Source organism: Nanorana parkeri, unplaced genomic scaffold (assembly GCF_000935625.1).
Source record: "Nanorana parkeri isolate BGI_ZX_2015 unplaced genomic scaffold, ASM93562v1 scaffold2574, whole genome shotgun sequence".
NCBI lineage: Eukaryota > Metazoa > Chordata > Amphibia > Anura > Dicroglossidae > Nanorana > Nanorana parkeri.
The window spans coordinates 87,986-101,424 of NW_017308842.1; the positions used below are offsets into that span (position 1 = coordinate 87,986).

At 49.2% G+C, this 13,439-nt stretch overlaps 1 protein-coding gene across 1 annotated transcript in view; it reads left to right on the plus strand.

Moving 5' to 3' along the window:
* The first annotated feature begins 819 nt into the window (after positions 1 to 819).
* CASR (calcium sensing receptor) overlaps positions 820 to 13,439 on the plus strand; it is a 33,654-nt gene continuing 21,034 nt past the window's right edge. Inside the window, exons 1-3 of the mRNA XM_018573850.1 lie at positions 820 to 1,274; positions 7,692 to 7,998; positions 9,465 to 10,292. Of these exons, the coding sequence (XP_018429352.1) occupies positions 1,036 to 1,274; positions 7,692 to 7,998; positions 9,465 to 10,292 (1,374 nt within the window). The 5' untranslated portion in view covers positions 820 to 1,035. The remainder of the gene's footprint in view (positions 1,275 to 7,691; positions 7,999 to 9,464; positions 10,293 to 13,439) is intronic.

Below are 13,439 nucleotides of genomic sequence, written 5' to 3' on the forward strand. Positions count from 1 at the left end.
AGAGTGTAAGCTCCTCTGTACAGAGACTGATGTCACTGTGGGGGGGGGGGACATAAGAGGGTAAGCTCCTCTGGACAGAGACTGATGTGACTGTGGGGAGGGGACATTAGAGTGTAAGCTCCTCTGTACAGAGACTGATGTCACTGTGGGGGGGGGGGACATAAGAGGGTAAGCTCCTCTGGACAGAGACTGATGTGACTGTGGGGAGGGGACATTAGAGTGTAAGCTCCTCTGTACAGAGACTGATGTCACTGTGGGGGGGGGGGACATAAGAGGGTAAGCTCCTCTGGACAGAGACTGATGTGACTGTGGGGAGGGGACATTAGAGTGTAAGCTCCTCTGTACAGAGACTGATGTCACTGTGGGGGGGGGGGACATAAGAGGGTAAGCTCCTCTGGACAGAGACTGATGTGACTGTGGGGAGGGGACATTAGAGTGTAAGCTCCTCTGTACAGAGACTGATGTCACTGTGGGGGGGGGGGACATAAGAGGGTAAGCTCCTCTGGACAGAGACTGATGTGACTGTGGGGAGGGGACATTAGAGTGTAAGCTCCTCTGTACAGAGACTGATGTCACTGTGGGGGGGGGGGACATAAGAGGGTAAGCTCCTCTGTACAGAGACTGATGTTACTGGCTCAGTGTTCTCTGTACAGCACTGTGGTAATGTCAGAGCTATATCAATGTATAATATTACCTTTTCCATGCTTGCTGTTTTTTATTTTTCTTATTGTATAACTAAAAGGTTTTGAAACATTGACTCATATTATTGATAGGATTATGTTTTACCTTTTTAATTATTTTTAATGAATAAAGTCCTCAACCGTCTCATCTGTTTTGCAGGGCGATGGTCTTCACATGATGGAGAGTCCGTCTTTCAGAGAAATGGCAATGGAAAAAACGAGACTGGAGACCTTACCGACACGCCGGCAGCCTTCCTGGGACGATGGAAATGAGGCCACGGGCCTCGGTGCTCCATAGTCAGGACGGCAATCATCAGCTTTTGGAACCTTCTGCTGACGTTGTGCTTCATGTCCCATGTGGTCCGTCTCCTTCCCACAACCCAAGGCACCAGACGGGAGAAGGATGGGCCAATACATTTATTATCTTCTACTGCTGCTACTGAGCTTCGCTCTGGACTCATCCTCCTATGGGCCCAACACCAGAGCCCAGAAGAAAGGAGACATTATCCTTGGTGGACTCTTCCCCATCCACTTTGGAATCAATTCAAAGGACGAGATCTTAGAATCAAGGCCGGAATCCCTCGAGTGCACCAGGTAGGAACTGGATTTGGTGGAGTAATCATACGGGCAAGAACCCTTTCATTGGAACTCCAACTGAACATCCCAGATAATATAGAATCCAAGATGTTCCCTAAAGCTGGCCAAAGACTTTGCAATCTGATTGTATGGTCTGCTTTAGGTCTACCAATGACAGCGAAGTGTGAGACTCTACCTGAATGGGTGCGAATGGAATAGATTGTTTAGGTAGGGCTTCAACAGCCTGGGTTTGGTAGATCTTATGGAGATTGTCTAGAGATTATACAGCGATACTGTAGCACAGCCTTTCTCAGCCTTTTTAAGATGGAGGAACCCTTAAATAACTTTCAGGTCTCAGGGAACCCCTGCTATATCTACAGCTCACAGTACATTAACATGGAGATAAGGAATGCCCCTTACATTGGTGGTCAGTAGAAAGAATGCTCCTTCCATTGGTATTCAGTGGGAAGAATGTCCCTTACATTGGTGGTCAGTGGGAAGAATGCCTCTTACATTGGTGGTCAGTGGGAGGAATGCCTCTTAAATTGGTGGTCAGTGGGAAGAATGCTCCGTACATTGGTGGGTAGTAGGAAGAATGTTTCTATACATTGGTGGTCAGTGGGAAGAATTCTCCATACATTGGTGTTCAGTGGGAAGAATGCTCCATACAATGGTGGTTAGTAGGAAGAATTATCTGTACACTGGTGGTCAGTGGGAAGAATGCTCCTTACATTGGTGTTCAGTGAGAAAAATGCTCCTTACAATGGTGGTCAGTGAGAAGAATGCTCCTTACATTGGGAGTCAGTGGGAAGAATGCTCCGTACATTGGTGGGTAGTAGGAAGAATGCTCCTTACATTGGGAGTCAGTGGGAAGAATGCTCCTTACATTGGTAGTCAGTGGGAAGAATGCTCCTTACATTGGTGGGTAGTAGGAAGAATGCTCCTTACATTGGGGGTCAATGGGAAGAATGCCTCTTACATTGGTGGTCAGTGGGAAGAATGTCCCTTACATTGGTGGTCAGTGGGAAGAATGCTCCTTACATTGGTGGCCAGTGTGAGAAATGTTCCATACATTAGTGGTCAGTGGGAGAAATGTTCCATACATTGGTGGTCAGTGGGAGAAAGGCCCCAATACAAATAGTTAAAAAGATTATTGGTGTCAGTGGTTACTTATCTAAGAGGCAGAAATTGCTCAAGGAAACATATGGGAGGAACCTTAGCAGCGCACAGATCCCTGGTTCAGAAAAGCTGCAGTAGCACGTGTGACCAGTTTAAAGCATCTCTAAACCCAAAGACAAAAAATTGTCCTTGGACGTGGTGGCCATATTCATTTTCTTTTTCAAGCGTTTACATTTTTGTGGTTGTGAAGGGACTGCTAGCCCAGTGCTTCAGATGGTCCCTCACCAGCCGGCCGGTCCCCTACCGTCACCTTTCTGAGAGGACACCAATGCTGGACAGCCAGTAAGAAGTGTCCAGAGAGATTTAGTTTCAAATAAGGGACAGTTGGGGGCCATTTTTCTGTATGCCGTAATGGGTGGAGGTCACACTTGGGGAAATCCCCCCGTTTTCTGGTGACATATAAAAGATGAAGTTGCATCGAGTAAATAGATACCAAACATGTCAAATATCAAAATTGCGCAATGGTGACATTTGACAAATTGTCACTAGGGAACGCTTTCAAAGCCTCTACAGTTTAGAGGCATCAGTGAACGATGGCCCCGACAATAGTGCTCTCACTCCAGCGTGCATGGCCATACCTAACATGTGGGACGCAACGGTCATTTTTGTACACTTGCATACCTGATGCATCCCTTAGCATGTGCAGGTAGGTGATCAAAACATGGTGATCTCTTAGGGCTGCCATTGTTTTGCACTGTCCCAGCCAATATGAGCACAGACGTGCAACCTTCACCAGTCTCAGGTCCCTTGGGTTGCATTTTGGAAACTTTCCCTTGAGAGCCAAAGGACCTTCTCCTGGTACTGCACGTGGAGACCAAAATCAAGATCCCAGTGCTGCAAAGCCAGTGCTGGAACCTCCATTGTGACTTTCTGTAGCTGCAGACGGACTATTGGGAGTGACTCTTCATTCAGTGACCTGTGAAGTGCCCTACAGACTACAGCGGATATTTATTAGACTCTTTCCTGATCTCCTTGCAGACAGGACGGGGTCACTTTACAGTAAGACATCCCTCCGGCTTCAAATCCCAGCCAACGCAAACACAATATATTCCACTCGCAGGGGAAAGGGGGACATACATAGCCGTTATATATGAGGTGCATGCTTAATTGGCGCTAGATCTCCTATTGTTAATATCCAGTATTGTGCCTGTTCATAAGGGGAGGGGGGGAGGTCCTGAGCAAAGACCAACTATAAGAAATAGTAATGGCACCCCACCAAGAGGTCTATATAGATATTTGAGTTAGAAATTGTATTTTATTCAACAGAATAAGTAATCTGACGCGTTTCAGGAACTTGACTAACCCCTTCATCAGAGTCATGTTCAAAGACAGCTCCAAAAAACTACTAGTGTTAGGATATTATACTAGTGATAGGTTACTATATACATGTAAGAATTTTTATCATACTCCTATCAAGTCCAGCCATATGCCTCCCCCTTCCCCTTAGTCCGAGCTTTGCTTTGCAGGGACTGTATGAGGCTGATACCATTGCACATGCCGGTACTTACTCTGCTCTGCTTGCTTTTACAATACATACGGTACATTTTAGGGCCCATACACACTTATGTGTTCTAGGGACACCCTTTGCCACAACACACGGCAACACACCTGCTCTATGTTCAGTGTATTCAGGTGCCATCAATTGTGAATGGCATCCCAATGCATTGTACAGTGCAGCCCAACGCACCACAACACATTCACCAGGCATTGTGGGGCACTGTGTGGGGAAAAAAAGGGTCATGTGATATTTTTGCTTCTTTATGGTGCATTGGCAGCCCCTTCCTAATGAACAGGCTGCTTTAAAGGAGAACTATGAGGTGAGTGCTTTTCAGGTCACAGGTCGGCTCAGTAGATCGGGAGGTGAGCGAACACATACCGGCGTTCGCTCACCTCTCGATCCTGTCACGGCTCTCTGTCGTGACAGGGGAGGGGCTGGATTCCTTCCTCCCCGCTCCGCCAGCGCTGACCGGCGGAACGGATGGGGGAGGGGGCGGGTACAGCTGGCTCTGCCTCTAGATAGGCAGAGCCAGCTGTCACTCACGCAGCTGGGCGGATCCCGGCACAATTGTCGGGATCCGCTTCAGCTGCGGCGTCTCAGTATACCGCGAGCAGTAGCTCCCTATATACTGAGCTTAGGGTGACGGGAGGACGCTAGTTTGTGTCCTCCTGTTACCCTAAGGCGAACTATGGGGAAAAGCCTTAACCCCATAGTTCTCCTTTAAAGGAGAACTATGAGGTCAGTGTTTTTCCCCATAGTTCTCCTCAGGGTCACCCAAAGCTCAGTATATAGCGAGCTACAGCTGGCGGTGTACTTAGACCGCCGCAGCCGGGACAGATCCCGACATTACTGTCGATATCCACCCAGATGTGTGATTGACAGCTGGCTCTACCTATGTAGAGGCATAGCCAGCTGTACCTGCCCCTCCCCCCGTCCGTTCCGCCAGTCAGCGCTGGCGGATAAGAGAGCGCCGGTATGTGTTCGCTCACTTCCCAATCTATTGAGCCGAATTGTGACAGTTTCATTGTCATGCGTCGGCTCGAACTATGAGGATGAGTGATTGTCACTCACCTCATAGTTCTCCTTTAATACAATGCAAGTGAGCATGTGTCATAACATGCATTAGCATGTGCGCAATAATGTGCCAAAACGGAACACTTAAGTGTGAATGAGCTCTCATTGATGTCTTCAGGGAAAACAGAGCTGAGATATTTGTGTTTTTTTTTATATCTGCACTGAGTTCAGCTTTAGCCACATGAACACTGGTGTGTAAAACCACAAGCTTTCTTTCATCAGCTGCTTTCACATGTAGTGGTATTGGGGTTTTTTTGTCACCTGGTCTGCATGACAAGTTGATGGTGTTCTATAGAGGTACGGAGCCCACGTTCTGTGTATGATTTGTGTCTATGGTGCCTGGGTACCCTTTGTGGTTAGGGTTTACATACACTATAAAACATGGAGTCAGCATCTTCTCTTGAATTGGCTGTCTCCTCTGAAACATTGGTCAAGGTGTCTACCACCCAGAGCCGTAGCTAGCTCCTTTTGCGCCTGAGGCAAGAACAGAAAATTGTGCCCCCCCCCCCCCGCCAACAGACGTGTTGTCACCCTGTGCCACGCACGGCGTCATGTGACGTCATGTGCCCCGCCTCCAGGATGGCGGCACCAAATAGCATAAAAATGTGTTTAGTTTGACGAAACTAATGAAAACATTTTTAGTTTCTGTTCATTTAGCCTTTGCACATGTCTAATAGTGTGTGTGTGGTGGTGGGGGCGGGTTTTGGGGGCTTTGAGGAAATGTCAGGGGTCTAAACAGACATCTGGCATTTCCCTTTTGAAATAGGAAAAGAGAATGAGGACACAGAGTCCTCTGCCCATGCAGCGGGGAATGCGAGGAGAAGCTGTGGACGTCTGGCGCCCCTGTTGCCAATGGCGCCCTGTGCTTGCCATGGCAACAGGGGCGAGGGGGCGCAGCCAGGCTGGCCCTGGCTACGCCCCCTCTCAGCTGCGCCTGAGGCGAGTGCCTCACTCGCCCCATGGTAGCTACAGCCCTGCTACCACCATTGGGTACATGTTCCGGGCAAGGTTTGAAAGAACGTGGCTCTCTCGTTGCTGTAATATGGAGGCTTTGTAACAAATAACCTCGGCGTTACAGTTTCAGGTTTTATCGCCACAGACAACTAGCTCCTATCGTGTGATAGATCCTCTTCTGACTCGATTTTGAGAAAGGAACACAACTATGCAGGATATAAGTCAAGGAAGTGTTGATCTGAGTTCCTTTCTTTACAGCTGAGAACCATTCAAAGTATTGCCACTTATCTGAGATTGAGTATTCCCAATAGAAGGTAGCTTCAGTGCCAACTATTTTCTGAAGGTTCTCCTTGGAAAACCTAAAATACACCACATACATACACTATAAAACATGGAGTCAGCATCTCCATTGAATTGGCTGTCTACTTGGAAACATTGGTCAAGGTGCCTCCCACCACTGGGTACGTGTTCCAGGTAAATTTGGAAATAATATATTGTGGCTCTCTCATTAGGTAAGCTTCAGGTTTTACCATCACAGAGAACTGGCTCTTATCCAGTGATAGCTCCTCTTTTGACTCAGTTTTGAGAAAGGAACACACTTATACAGGATATAAGTCAAGGAAGTCTGGTTCTTAGTTCTTTCCTTTACAGCTGACAACAGTTCAAAGTATTGCCACTTATCTGAGATTGAGTATTCCCAATGGAAGGTAGCTTGAGTGCCAACCATTTTCTGAAGCCTTGTCCTTGGAAACCCTAAAATACACCACATACATACACTATAAAACATGGAGTCAGCATCTCCTAGTGAATTGGAGGTCTTCTCTGAAACATTGGTCAAGGTGTCTACCACCACTGGTTAGATGTTCCAGGCAAGGTTTGAAAGAAGGTGGATATCTCGTTGCTGTAATATGGAGGCTTTGTAACAAATAATCTTGGCGGTACAGTTTCAGGTTTTATCGTCACAGACCACTGGCTCCTATCGTGTGTTAGATCCTCTTCTAACTCGATTTTGAGAAAGGAACACAACTATACAGGATATAAGTCAAGGAAGTGTTGATCTGAGTTCCTTTCTTTACAGCTGAGAACCATTCAAAGTATTGCCACTTATCTGAGATTGAGTATTCCCAATGGAAGGTAGCTTGAGTGCCAACCATTTTCTGAAGCCTTGTCCTTGGGAACCCTAAAATACACCACATACATACTGTACATACATACATACATACATACACTATAAAACATGGCATCACATCTCCTATTGCATTGGCTGTCTACTTGGAAACATTGGTCAAGGTGCCTCCCACCACTGGGTACATGTTCCAGGCAAATTTGGACAGAATATATTGTGGCTCTCTCGTTAGGGTAAGCTTTAGGTTTTCCCATCACAGACAATTGGCTTACTGTGTGCCAGCTCCTCTTCTAACTCAGTTTTGAGAAAGGAACACAGCTATACAGGATATAAGTCAAGGAAGTCTGGTTCTTAGTTCTTTCCTTTACAGCTGACAACAGTTCAAAGTATTGCCACTTATCTGAGATTGAGTATTCCCAATGGAAGGTAGCTTGAGTGCCAACCATTTTCTTTAGCTTTGTAATCCCAAAAATTGATCAAAAGAGACGCTGATTAAAGGATTACTAATGGGCAGAATGTGAAGCATTCCCGGTAAACATCCCAATAAAAAAAACGACCGCCATTTCCCTGCAAATCACTTGGCTCTCTTCTCTCTTTGTTGCAGATATAACTTCCGTGGGTTCCGATGGTTGCAAGCCATGATTTTCGCCATCGAGGAGATCAACAACTCAACCACCATGCTGCCGAACATCACGCTTGGCTACAGGATTTTTGACACTTGCAACACGGTCTCTAAGGCCCTGGAGGCCACGCTCAGTTTCGTGGCCCAGAACAAGATCGACTCGCTGAACCTGGATGATTTCTGTAACTGTTCAGAGCACATGCCCTCCACCATCGCTGTGGTTGGAGCTACGGGCTCCGGCATATCTACAGCGGTGGCCAACCTGCTGGGGCTTTTTCATATACCTCAGGTGAGAGGGGAAGCAGAACAGGAAAATGAGCAACCAAACCAAAGGCGATGGCCAAAAATGAATAGGAATACTACGGTCATCATAGTCAATAGCTTATGTTAAAAACCTAAAAAAATGAATGGGTGGTGTGGTTCTTATGGCAAAGAATCTCAAGAGTCTTGGTGTTCTATGGTTGTTAGTCACCAAAACATCTTCTACCGTGTTTTAAATCTGTCCTGCTGACCAGGGGCGTAGTTAGAAATCACAGGACCCAAAATTTTGTATGGGGCCCCGTGATTGCCAGTTATGCCACTTGCAGAGCCCGCCTGATATACCAAACAGCCCACTTGAGAGTGACCCTGCATAGCCCACCATAGACTCTCTATAGTGGGCTCTGCGGGGTCTCAGATGGGCTGCACACCTCTTACCCGTCAGTGCTGTCCGCCTCCGAGGTCGCCGGGCCCCGCCTCCTCTTCTGTCCCCCGCCTCCTCTTACATCACTGGCCCTACCTGCTCTTAGGTCGCTGGCCAGTGATGTAAGAGGAGGTGGGGCTGCTCTTAGGCGGGCCCCGCCTCCTCCTTCACTGCGAACGCTGACCTCTTCTGCCGTAGCTGCTGGCTGTCACTGACACAGCTCCGCAGCGGCTGTGAGGGGAAACGCTGCTTCTGAGCTGTGTCAGTGACTGCCAGCACCCTTACATGCCATAGCGACCCAGGCGGCCCACACGGCATCAGAGTGATGCCCTGGCCGGGCCCCCCTGTGCCCGGGCCCCACAAAGCGGCCGCCATGGAGATTGTTACGCCACAGCTGCTGACCATGAATTGAGTAGTATACAACTATATATATCCAGCAATGCCAACATCTGCCTTTGCCCTGCAGAAATTCTTATATTCATCTATCACTACTCCTGTATTTCTCAACCTTTTTACCATGGAGGAACCCTTAAAATATTGTTTAGGTCTTAGGGAACCCCTGCTAAAATGATTATGTCTACATCTCATGGTACATTGGCTAACTCACATTGGTGGTTGGTGAGAGAAGGGTCTTCATACACTGGTGGCCATTGAGGAGAATGCCCTCTTATAATCTTATAAACAGCTAACATGATTATTGGTGTCACTTACCTGAGAAGCAGCTCCACTGCTCCTATGTCACCGGCCCTATGACATTGTTGCCAGAACTATACAGGCCCCACCAGGTAGATGGTCCATCCACCACTACTTAGGATGGCTCTAGCAACGTCTACAGTAGGGGTTGGCAAACTCTGGTCTTCCAGTTGTGGATCTGCTTCTGGAAGTCATGCCTGTGGCTGTCAGAGTCTTGCAATACCTAATGCGATTTGTAATTGCACCACAGCTGGAGGGCCAGAGTTTGCCTACCCATGGTCTATCTAGGGGAACCCTGGTTGACCTAAAGGCCGATCTAAACTGTTATGTGATGTATGTGTCTGTGTTGCAAGAATCACATCAGTCTTTAATTTTTACAGGTCAGTTACGCTTCCTCCAGTCGACTTCTCAGTAACAAGAACCAGTATAAATCCTTTCTGCGCACAATGCCCAACGACGAGCACCAAGCCACCGCCATGGCAGACATCATCGAGTACTTCCAGTGGAACTGGGTGGGGACTATTGCCGCAGATGATGACTACGGAAGGCCAGGCATAGAGAAGTTCCGAGAGGAGGCGGAGGAGCGCGATATCTGCATCGACTTCAGCGAGCTCATCTCGCAGTACACGCCCATAGAGGAGATTGAGAAAGTGGTGGACGTCATCCAAAACTCAACGGCCAAAGTCATCGTCGTCTTCTCCAGCGGGCCGGACCTCGAGCCGCTCATCAAGGAAATAGTCAGGCGTAACATCACGGGACGCATCTGGCTCGCTAGCGAGGCCTGGGCCAGCTCCTCGTTGATCGCTATCCCCGAATACTTCCACGTTATCGGGGGGACCATTGGGTTCGCTCTGAGGGCCGGCCAAATTCCAGGATTTCGGGAATTCCTCCAGAAAGTTCACCCCAAGATGTCTGTCAGCAATGGTTTCCTTAAGGAATTCTGGGAAGAGACCTTCAACTGCCGCATGCACGGAGGGCTGAAGAAAAGCGAGGAACATGGCAACATTAGCTCCTGCACGGGCCAGGAGAACATCACCAGCGTGGAGACGCCCTACCTGGATTATACTCACTTGCGGATATCGTACAATGTTTATTTGGCTGTGTATTCCATTGCCCACGCCCTGCAGGACATATACACATGCACACCCGGGAAAGGACTCTTCGCCAATGGATCCTGCGCGGATATAAAGAAGGTGGAAGCCTGGCAGGTAGGCCCTTTCCCCTTTCTGAATATTATATATGTAGCGCTCACCCCTCGAAGGAGCTGCTGAATGCCCGGTTCATCTCTAGTCTGTCTAGGGTATGATCTTCAGCTGCCCACCCATTAGCATTAACCGCCCTTCTTCTGGTGCCCACAGACTGATGTCTACTCCAGTAGTATAATGCTGAGTAACTTTTATTGAACATCTTCACTGGGGAGAGAGGGTATGGAGGGGTTCTAGGCTTCCAGAGGTAACTAACAGGAGCTCCAGACTCAGCAGACCTGGTTGGCATATCAGTGTAGATCCACTTGGGAGGCAGCGGACGGCAACTGATGTAGCACATAGACACAGATCCACAAACAGGAAAGACACCGACCATACTCCTGATGTCCTCCAGGTTCCAGGATACTTCAAGAGCCTTCATTGGTCCTGGGTCTCTTCCTCTAACAGCAGCACAGGCCTCCTCCATGTTGGAGGCCTCAGGGAAACCTTTCCCTCACACCAGTCCATGCCCACCCCCCAGGCCTTAGGCCTAGCCCAGGGGGCAGGCTGAACAGCACCCAGCCCTAATCCATGGCTGGTCCCTGGCTAGTCTGAGCACAGGGAAAATCCCTCCCGTATATGTACCTTATCCCAGCATGCACCACTGGCTGAGAGAGAAGCTCAGTGATTGGCTGCTGTACTGCACATACACTACAGTGTCTCTCATTGGCTTTCCCACAATATGACAGAGTCACACTCCGCCCAGGGGGGTACAGGCAACGCCAGACACCTGGAATTAACCAGATAACTGCCACTATAATTCCAGCCAGGCTGACTACAGCCCCGGCCACCACTAAATGTCTAGTAGCCACATCACAGAAGGTGACGGGGGCTACATATATAACTCCAGGCAAACAGCTAAAAGCACAGATGACCATCCAGTCCTGAGATGTGCACAGCCTGCCACACAACACAACCCAGTCTAGCAGGGCAGGAGACCTGATTTTGTTTCTTCTGCTGTTAGGTAACACTTACAGGTCTTGTCCCTGCCCCCAGCCTGTGATTGGATGGTGAAAGGAAAAGCAGCAGACTAGGGGAAGCCTCACCTTTTTGTCACTCTTCTCTCCCCCTCCTATCAGCAAGCATGCTCCTGATCAGGGCAAGAACGTACTGGCTACTTGTCCACTTATGACTATAATGGACAGACAACAGTGGCTGGCCGGTATCTGTCGCTTACTAAAAAAGACTAATCAGCTTTTATTAATTGCTTGTCCCCCTTACACGGCAACTGTAACATTTCCTGCAGAACCTTTGTAGTGTCTAATTACCTAGCGGATTAATAAGACGTGGGACAGACCCTTCGTCTTCCTGCGTCTTCCTGGATACATGATGTAATTAAGCCTCGCAGCTCCTTCCCGGGGCCCGGGGGGCCGGATACAGCGCCGCAGTACACAAGCCTGGTAATTAGAACACACAGAGGAGGCAGAACAGGGAGGTAGATGGTAGTTGTGGTGATGGTAGTGTTTTGCATTTTAAAGGAGAACTATGAGGTGAGTGCTTTTCACTCACCTCATAGTTCTAGCCGACCTGTGACAATGAGACTGTCACAGGTCGGCTCAGTAGATCGGGAGGTGAGCGAACACATACCAGGTTCGCTCACCTCTCGATCCTGTCACGGCTCTCTGCCGTGACCGGGGGAGGGGCTGGATTCCCCCCTCCCCGCTCCGATCCGCCAGCGCTGACTGGCGGAACGGACGGGGGAGGGGGCGGGTACAGCTGGCTCTGCCTCTAGATAGGCAGAGCCAGCTGTCAATCACGCAGCTGGGCGGATCCCGGCACAATTGTCGGGATCCGCTCCGGCTGCGGCATCTCAGTATACCGCGAGCTGTAGCTCCCTATATACTGAGCCTAGGGTGACGGGAGGACGCTAGTTTGTGTCCTCCCGTTACCCTAAGGAGAACTATGGGGAAAAACCCTGACCCCATAGTTCTCCCTTAATTTTGAGCTGGTGACATTTTGCATTTTTGGACTTTTGTTGGCGGCACCATCCATCATTAGTCCACCACAGCACCAAATTGTGACTGTAACGAGTGGACTGGACTCCGCGGATTGGACTCCGCGGATTGGAGTGTGGATGTAATTTCACACGAACAGAATTCATGACGATCTATAAGAGGAAAATGTCCCATTGGAACCAGGTCTGGTGCTCCACTATTTTGCGCCCTAGGCAAGACCAGCTACTTGCACCCCCTCCTGTGCCGCAAACCCCCCCCACGCAGCCCCATTCTCCTGCGGGTTCGCTTCTGCAGGCGACAGGTGGATGTAATTTAATTTGAAATAGCCAATAGCAGACTGGCTATTGAAACTCCACCCACTGAGCAGAGCAGCGAACCTGAGAGAGAAATTGTCTCTAATTTACGCTCCTCTGCTCAGTGAGCGGGTGCAATAGCCAGCATGCTATTGGCTTTTGCAATTTGAAATAGATGGGGGTGCCGTGGGGGGGGGGTGAATGGTCAGGGCTGCGCCCTAGGTAGCAGTGTTCCCTAAGCGGCTGCCTAGTTTGCCTAGTGGCAGCACCGGCCCTGATTGGGACTGTAGATAGCGGCTGGGAACCTTGTTTGCAGTCCTGGGTAGACAAATCCCAGATCATTGGAAGCAGCAGGAAAGTCGCTCCCACTGACCTGAGACTGAGCAAGAGCCTGAGAGCTTTACAAGCCAGACGGAGTCCAGTGGGGACTCCTAATGAAGTCTCTTTCATGGCTGCAGTGCAGAGGGTAAGGAGCAGGGGGCCTTCATGTTTGCATTTACCTGGAGCGCTTCCCATGATCAACCTGCACTGAAGGTTCCATCACAACTCCACAGTTGTGCACACAATTGTGAATGGCCCAGCGTGGGGTCACACAACCCCCCTCTCTCTACCTGACATGGTACCATCTGGATTTGTACTCTGTCAACAGATGCAGGGCTAGTGCTTGGCTTTCTTTATTAGACAGCCCAGTATGTCCTGCAAACAGTGAGTCATGGAGGATCCCCTTATTAACCCTTTCGCTGCAAGAAACGAAAACACAGCCCCCTGGCATCCGACAGGGCCTTGCTTCCCCTCCCCTTGCTGCCCCTCCTGCGAGCCTGGGACTGGCATCATGGGTGTCGGTGGGTAGCGACCGGGTGACA